Source organism: Garra rufa, chromosome 2 (genome assembly GCF_049309525.1).
Source record: "Garra rufa chromosome 2, GarRuf1.0, whole genome shotgun sequence".
Classification (NCBI taxonomy): Eukaryota; Metazoa; Chordata; class Actinopteri; order Cypriniformes; family Cyprinidae; genus Garra; species Garra rufa.
Window position 1 is genome coordinate 18852612 of NC_133362.1, and position 9199 is coordinate 18861810.

Below are 9199 nucleotides of genomic sequence, written 5' to 3' on the forward strand. Positions count from 1 at the left end.
AGTAATAACATTTTGTTTATTAATCAAATTAAAATGTGTGTCTGTCTAACTGTAAGTTTCCACATTGTCTTATAAAGTATTTGCATATACGTCACCATTTGTTCAGTTACCCGGACATGTGGCCATATCCGTGATACTTGGATGTAAACAACAGCAGGATTGTTCTGCTAATTTATGCTGTCTAAACCACAGAAAAAACATGTTGAAGCTGCTAAATCATAACGAGAAGGACTTAGTAAGCAGGAAAGGGTGCAATATTTTGACAAACAAAAGTTAAAAGGCAAAGAAGCAGTATTAATTAAGATATTAGCCTAATATTTCACCTAACTGACTGGAAATAATAAGAACCAATATGAATGTTGTCAAGATTCTTGCTCTGGAAATCCTGGTTGAGTTTGGCCAACCACAAACACATTTTGTTTCTCAGACAGTTTTTTGCACACTTCTCCTTGATTTGTTATAAATTTTGGCAGTCTATAGTACTCTAAATGTTTTTCCCAGTCCGGCTGATTAGTACAGCCCAAAACATAACAATGAGTGATCATTTTCAGGAGGAATAATCAGCAAAGTTATGCAAGTTTATGTTCAGTCTTTGGGCACAAAAAGTATTCTCATAGCTCCGTAAATTTAAGGTTGAACCACTGATAGATGTTCATATGGACTATTTTAATGGTGTCTTTACTACCTTTCTGGGCCTTGAACATGGTAAATGCATTACTGTCTATGCAGGGTCAGAAAGCTCTTGGATTTCATCAAAAATATTTTAATTTGTGTTCCAAAGATGAATGCAGGTCTAATGGGTTTGGATCATGATGAGTGTGAGTAATTAATGCATTTTCATTTTTATTCCATTTCAGTTTTCATTTTTGGGTGAAGTATCCCTTTAAAAGTGTGAGGAGTGTTATCTGCTTGACAAACATAAACAAATAAGTTCTGTATGATAAAATAAGTTTAAGATTATTCTTGAATATTTTAATTTGATGTGGTTATCAACTGGTCATCAGGCGTTTGTCTAATGAATCAAAGACAAGTCACAGTCTATCTCCAGGATGTGCATTTATTGCAATAAAACATTTTTACTGAAACAGAAAAATGCAACAAATCAAACTACCCTTCTTTAAGAACAGGGATGTCAAACAGCCCTGCAGAGTTTAATTCCAACCCTGCCCCAACACACAAACCATGTAGTTTTCAAATAAGCCTGAAGGACTTGATCAGGTGTGTTTCATTAGTGTTGAAGTTTGACACCCCTGCCTAAGAAGATACTGGTACTGGTGGTAAATTCAGATCTGAAAGGGTGTACAAAATGCAATCAAACATGATTTTTCAAAGGTTTATTTAAATAGATATGAAAATTACTAAAATAACTTACTTCAGATGCCCTATTTAAAAATAAAAAGATCACTCAGTTCTAATCTGACCAGACATATAGGATTAGATCAGCCAATAAAAGCAGTCCCACTATACAAAAACAAACAAACATAAAAATACAATAAAAACCAGTTCTGGTCCAAAAGTGCAAACATGTTTCAAATTAAAGGAAAATCTATCAGTCCAGCACAGTAAGGAGTCACCTCAGCCTGCAAAAATAAGTTACGTATATTTGCATTTAGATGACTTTTCCTGTAGCAAGTCCCAGAGCATGATCAGGGCTACCTACTAATCCCAGCTGTCAAATGTTAAAAATATTTGTTTCTGCTAGATTAGTCTTCAAACATAAGGCCAATTCACACTGCCCCAACAAACACCAACAACATGTCAGGTAAAAACAAACTCCGACCAAACGGCAACAGATGCTTACAAGGAGGTAACGCTGATTCAACAAAACCAAACAAACGTGTTCGTTGGAATTTGTGCGGTTGGAATTAGTCTATAGAGAATCCTGATCTTAGCTCTTTATTAACCGAAGCAAAATTAGTGGTAAGCTTAATAAAATAAATCTCACCCATGTGCTTACATCAGCAATTTTTTTTTTTTACCAAGACTACAGTCTCTGCAAACCCTTCAGTGTTGTTCTTTTAAACTTTGGAATGCAAAGTGGTTGGTTCGTCAAAGTCCTCGATGAATATCTGGTGGTCTAAAGCCGCAGCTCGGTGTCTTCTTGTGGTTCGGGAATCTTCGGGAAGGCGATGTGCGCACCTTCGCGCGTCTGACCGAGAGCAGATGCAACAACGTCGACGGCTAGGCTAGTTGTGGTCTCCACGGCCTCAGGTGTTGCTCCTAGTGTGGGGTTCACTTCAACCACGTCCATCACAGACAGTAAACCTATGTAGACCGAAATGAAATATATTAGCATCAGAATTGTAGGATTTATTTGATTTCAAAGACATGGTTATGTGCATGGTAGATATGTACCTGTGTTATGGATCTCCTCTGTTATGTAGATGCCCTCCCTATAAGTCAATCCTCCATTAACGGGGGTTCCTGTGGCGGGAGCCAGGGACGGATCAAACGCGTCAATGTCAAAGCTCAGGTGGATTGGCCTTTGTTTCCTGATATAAAAACAAAACAAAGTGTGCTACATTGTATTTTAAGGTGACGTTAAATTGACATTTCACCCAAAAATGAAAATTCTGTCATTAATTACTCACCCTCATGTCGTTCCAAACCCGCAGGACCTTCGTTCGTCTTCGAAACACAAATTAAGATCTCTAACCCTCCATAGACAGCAAGGATCCTACCATGTTCAAGGCACTTGCCGTTTATGGAGGGTTAGAGAAGCACTCAGTTTCATCTAAAGTATCTTAATTTGTGTTCCGAAGATGAACGAAGGTTTTACAGGTTTGGAACGACATTAAGGTGAGTCATTATATAACCCTTTGAACATGCAAGTCAGGTTAAATGAGGCCACTTGTGAGCAATTTGTCTCTGGTTGTTTACAGAAGCACAACTACTAGTTAAACAAGTGCTTTTCGCAATTTCACTATACCTTGCCAAGAGGTGATCCAAAGTGACCTCCATTACCCTCTGAATTCCCATTCTGTCAATATCCCGCATGGAGAAGTATTGGATTCCCAGGGTCTTCAGGATTATACTGAGAAAGCGCAAGAAAAAGCAAATTGGTTAGTTCAAAGTAACAACGCAGCTTTCTCTTTGCCTTCATCCACCAGGCTTCGGGTCTCATTGTGTCCAGCTATTTTTGGCTGTACAAAACAGCTTGTCTTGCAACTTGATATTGCAAATTGGTGTGTCTTACCATGTTATTTTAATGTTTTATCTTAATAATGAACACACTGGTTTGTAGTGCAAACAGTTTTACTGTTTACCGCACAGTGCTATTCTTCTCCTTTTTTCCCAATAGCGGCAAATGAACTGGTAGTCTTATCCATAGGCTTACTTCAGTGTTAAAGAAAAGGGTGGATATATAAGGTACACACATACTTTATATATTATAGTGGATTCACCATTGAATTGTGTCTGATTTAGTCACAGTCTTGTGTTGGATTCATCATAAACATTTTAATTTGTTCCCTGTTGGTGCTTACAGGTAATGTCAGTTATATAAATAGGCTACAAATTGTCACAATTGGTGATTTAGTAGCCTAGGCTTTAGAAAACATGCAACAGGTGCCAAATCCTGGATGACAGAACATAGGGTACTTACTGCTCGCCTGGATCCACATCTCTGAGGCCGATGTAGACCAGATCTCTAGCAGACAGGAAAGGCTTTAGCCAGGAAAACCCAGGAACTTCTGGCATCTGCAGGTAAGAAGGCAGAAGATAATGGCTTTAGATGTTTTCAGAGACATGTTTTTTCTCTTTTGAGATAAAGGAAGTCGTGTCAGAGGTCGCATGATATCAACATTTCTTTGAACTGTTGACGTAATTGTGCGCATGAATGCTAATCACCTTGTTCTGCAGGTCCTTAAGCAAGAACGCTACAGACTGGCCATGGAGGTTTCCAGACGGTGAAGTCAGGGGAGTGTTGATATCTGCGTGAGCATCCACCCATATCAGACACAGGTCAGGGCACTGCTGAGCGTGACCTTCTACCGAACCAATCGCTAAGCTGCAGGGATAAAAGCATTGCAAATGTTAATGTTTGATGATTCAGGATTTTAATAGAACAAATTCAACACAGTCTGAGATTAAACTGGTTTATTCGTCAGACTAGTCATGATTGGATAATTTTGGATTACGCTATCTGGAAATGCAAACAGCTTCTTGAGTTGAAGAGATAAACCTTGACCTTGTAGAAGTAAAGTTATAAAACGGATCTGTTTGGCCAGAGCGCCACAACATTTATTTGTTCCTTGAATGAACAGAATAGGTAACTAATTATAAACACTATTATTTTCTATTTGCAATGACTCATAACTAAAGCTTTGTACATAAAAATATGTATTTTTAGCCCAAGATTTTACAAGGCTTTAAAATTCTGTGTACCTATGGTCTCCTCCCAGCATGATGCAGGTGTGTCCCGCTCCCACCGCACCGCTCACAGCTCCCGACAGCAGCTGATTGGCACGTCCAACTGTGCGCGGGAATGGCACGTGCATAAAGTGCTCATCTTTTTCCAGATGCTTGAAGGTCAGGTCTCCAAAATCGTGCACAGCGTAGTCTACAACAAGACAGGGCATATTAATAAACTAATGACATGTCAAGGTTTTCTTCACATTTCAATCTACTCTGACCAAGCACATGCTTCTATCCAAGTTTACTTGGTTGACAGCTTCTGTTACTCAATCCCAACTTGAATCTGACCAAGCCATGTAGTGTCATATTGAAATGTAGGTAGAGCCTCCCATAGGTGGACACTCATGAAGGTCTAAACAGCTGATGGGGCCCAGGATGACAGAACCAGACCAGTTGCAGAGTGAGTGTTAAATTACTCATCAGATTTTAAATGACCAATGATGGACTTGCATACCATCAAGTGGCCTCTTAACAGGAATAGACATGAACATGGTGGCCCAGTTAAAGTTTAAAAAAGTATGAGATGATTTTTGATTGAAAGTAAGCAAACTATGAAGGACTTAAGGAGTTGGCCATGATAGAAGCATGTGGGATGGTCTTCATTGGCTAAGATGGAGGGAAGGCTGAAACTTGTATTGACTTCACTGCGTTTGAAGACGTTAGGTTCAACCTTTGCAGTTCTTGCTCATCCAAATTTTTGGATTTTTAAAGGGAGCGTGTTAAATTACAGCCATCTTTTGTGTAATTATCCTAACACCTTGCTGTATACAAGACATTTACAACCAACAGTTGGTAAAGAGAGCAAGACATCTATATATATTGCATTGGATAGGGTAAGCTCTGATATAGTTTAGTCAAGAATGCTTGCCATATAAGGTGCTATGGTTATTTTCACAACTCCAAACACGTGATGCCAAGCCTCTGCTAAAGTGATGCAACAAATCTTCATTGCATCAGGTTGTACAAATAATTTTATACAATATAGCGGAAATTTTCGGCAATTCTGATATTAAACTCATGAAGTGTCCGAAGAAAAGAAAAGAAAAAAATCTGCAAGAGACATCAGTCTGTAAAAGAGCTAATTAGACAAAAAAATATATACACAGCGCCCCATTTTTAGCGATAATAAGGGAAAATCCTCCACAGTTGAGGTGAAACGGGGTCTTCGATGCTGTGTCATAAGTCATTTGTTCACAACCGCCGACGGAAAAAATCCCAGGCTGAAGATAGCGGGAACTATCGCATTACATGGAGAACATGGAGTTACGTAAAGCGACCCTGCGGTCGGCACGATGTTTATGCGATTAACAGCTGACTGTCTGCAGGCGAGACTGACTAGGTGACTTGCACATTCTGACTAGTAACTCTGGAATGTAATGACTGTGAAGCATTTGACTTTGAAGAGGAATTACGCCTTCTTTGCTGTGGTTTTATTTATTATTGTTGTTAATATTCGTAATATGAATAGTAAGGTATGTCAAAAGTAATACTCTGGTAGCAAGTCAAAACTAAAATTAAAAAGACGTAATTATATCACTCTCTCTACAGTACCAGCAATGGCGAGCGCACGCGCCACACGTGGATTCCTTGCGCGCTCGCGCCTAGCGGGTAACGTGGGCGCTCAGGTGCTTATTCTAGTCTATGGCACGAACAGCTTTCAAAATTCTGTGAAAATCCTTGGTAATATTCATGGGAAACTATAACAGTAATTTTTGAAATAATAAAAATAAAAATTCATAACTGAAACAAAGCAATGTAGCACTGTTTTGTGTTGCCTGTATTTTGTTTAATATTAGTTTTTGCTTTGGTATTTGGGCCATTCTACAGAATTGGTTCAAAGTCAGAACAAAGTTGAAATTATCTTTGTATGCTGATTTAATTATGATTTTATGTATGTTTACTGAGAAATGGATCGTGGTAACATCTAGAATACTTAAATGCTTTTTAAATGTGTTCTTTGGTTGTGGGACAGCAGTTTACACCAATTCTGTAGAATGGCCCAAATTGATGTGTCGAGAATAGTGACAATTCACTGGCGTTGCTGTCGTGACTACTGTAGACAGTGGAAATTTTCCCTATCCACCTCATTCTTTCCAGACAGAAAAAATAATGCACGACGCAGTCATTGTTTATTTAGCTCATAAGGAATAATTAATTATGGAAACTTGTAATTAAAAACCACGAACGTTCTCCAGTAATTTGAAGCCACCCGTCCCAGAGCTTTTGTAACGAAGTCCTGGCGGGAACTGCTTTCACATTTACTGGCAGCGGTTAATCCACGACAGATATCCCATGACCTCATCAGGTTCTTTTCTGACTAGCCGGAGCGACCTAAAATAACATCTGCCTGAATTACGCTCCTCCTGAAACCTGCATTCAGGTACAGATCATTTTACACGAGTCTGCAGCCTCAGCTCAGTGAAACCTGATCCTCACTACAACCCTATATAAAAGCACAAACATTAATAAAGACCATTAAGACCAGTAATAAAGACCCCTCTCTCGCCTCCGCTCCTCCTTTTTCTGAGGAATTCTAGAAGTTTTTGTTTCACTTCTCATTGTCGAACCTCTGTGATGAATCGCTTTTGTTAAAGGGTCATCCACGGGACGCGGGGCAGGGAAATGACTAAAAACTTAAGTTCCAGTCAAGATACACGTTATTTAAAAGTTAAGCCGCGGTTTTACCTAAAAAAGCATTGCAGAGGAACGGTTTGAACACACCCGTATAACGTTCTTGAATTTACCGTTGCTTTAAATAGTTGAGTTTATTAATTACTTGCAAGTTCCCTACTGCGTCATCTCTAAAGTATTTTGTGAATGACAATACTCTATTGTTATGTGCATCTCTGATTGTGTGGAGGAACTGCAGTGACTCACGTAACAGTTAGCCTACATACTGTAAATCTACTCCTTCCTTTCTCTCTCACTGCGGCCAGACAGCATCTAAAACTTATTTACTGGCCGAAACTCTTTGATTTAAGGTATTCCAGTTATAAAATACTACAGCCAAACTATTATTGCTATATAAAACAGATTGTGAAGTGGCATTGTGAATTTATTCAGGTTGGACCGTTGGATGATGTAACAGCTAATCCAGCGCCCCCTTTTCAGATTGTCAGCAGTCAGCCCGCCACGAATTTATTTAAAGAAACATTTCACCCCAAAAACGAAAATTCACATTCATGGCGTTTTAAATCGGCATGCCTTCTTTGCTTAAGTATGATAGACAGAATGACAATCTCAGTCATCATTAACAGGAAAATGATGCAATAAAGTACATAGTCACTTAAAAAAACAGTACCCATCCTTTAGATGTAAACTTAAACCAATGATGACAGGATTTTCATATTTGAGTATTCAAGATAATACTAGATAAATAATACTAATGATGTACTTACCCAAATTTGAAAGTCTCTCCACCAAGCCCGCATCCCGGATGGCTTTGGGTCCATGTTCTACCCCTCTCCTTTTCTGAGTGAAAAATATAAAAAATACCGTCACATCACTGTGTTATACATTTATGCGAGTTGTAATTAAATAAATGTATATTTCTTACCTGTCCTTTGGAAAACGGAGCTCCCAAAATGGCAACAGAATGCGACCGGTTCTGTTGGCAGGAACTCAACGTGGATCTCAATAATCTAGAAAGTGGTCCTCTCAAGGCCATGCTGACTCAACTGCTGAGTTCTGAAATAAAATAGAAAAACGCAACGGAAGGCTGTCTCAAACGAATAGTCTGTCGCCCGATGCGGCTTTTTACTCTTCTGGCTCAAGCTGTTGAATTTGAAACTGCCACGACGTGTTTCTTTAAGTCTTCCAGTTAATTCATATTCATGAGTCGGTAAATAGCGGAAGGTGAAGATCTAGCTACACGCTTTGGATGAAATCTCAAGACCGCCCCCAAAAATCTAACAATCCTCCAGCATCCAATTGTTTGCTACACAGTTTCTCTATGCATCCGCTCAGTGCGGCTTGAACCACGTTTTTCTATTCATAGAGCGGGCGACTTGCGTCACACCCGATGACACACCTTCCTCCCAGCCAATCAGAAGCTCCGCCAGCGTGGGTTTGTTTCGATGAGCGTGGCTTTCGGCGAATGAGATGTGGTGCCTTTTTTGTGGTGTTGGAAATTTCCATCTCTGCACTGTCGACCTGACTGCATGTGTTTTTTGGCTTACCTAATGTCTCGTCAACAAATTCCCATCTTACTTTTTGGAAAACAGATCCAGTGTCCATAGCATGGCTGTATGTCTGAATATTTATGTTCTATAGAAATGTCTGGAATACCAGTATGATGAGGAGTGGCAAGTTGTTGACAACATAAATAGTCCTTTGGCCTAATATCAGTGTTTATATCCACCACGAGCAAATACACAGAGGTTACTCATTATATATAACTACATATTCATATATTATATTGAATTTCCAAATGTGTTGGTTGGTCAGTTTACTTGTTCAGCTAATAACTGATCTGTAATACAGAATATATATATATATATATATATATATATATATATATATATATATATAGAGAGAGAGAGAGAGAGAGAGAGAGAGAGAGAGCGAGAGAAAGAGCGAGAGAGAGAGAGCGAGAGATCAGTGAATTGAATCCATATTCTCTGCACTTTGGCTCCATCTGGTGTTTTTTTTTTTTTAATGTTTTTTTTTTTTTTTAAGATTCTCTTCCGCCTGTATTTATTTGATCTAAAATACAGCAAACGCAGTAATAATGTGAAATATATTTACTATTTAAAATAATAAAATCATTCTAATATGCTGACTT

The 9199-nt window shown here is 38.8% G+C and overlaps 1 protein-coding gene across 1 annotated transcript; it reads right to left on the reverse strand.

The window, feature by feature from the left end:
- Positions 1-1043: 1043 nt before the first annotated feature.
- Positions 1044-8382, reverse strand: LOC141325260 (arginase-2, mitochondrial-like). The gene is made up of 8 exons (XM_073833827.1): positions 7973-8382; positions 7815-7887; positions 4387-4561; positions 3850-4009; positions 3605-3699; positions 2930-3034; positions 2356-2492; positions 1044-2265 (listed from the first exon to the last, which is right to left on the reverse strand). The coding sequence occupies exons 1-8, from the start codon at positions 8081-8083 to the stop codon at positions 2078-2080; spliced, it is 1044 nt and encodes a 347-aa protein (XP_073689928.1). The 5' UTR covers positions 8084-8382; the 3' UTR covers positions 1044-2077.
- Positions 8383-9199: the final 817 nt, after the last annotated feature.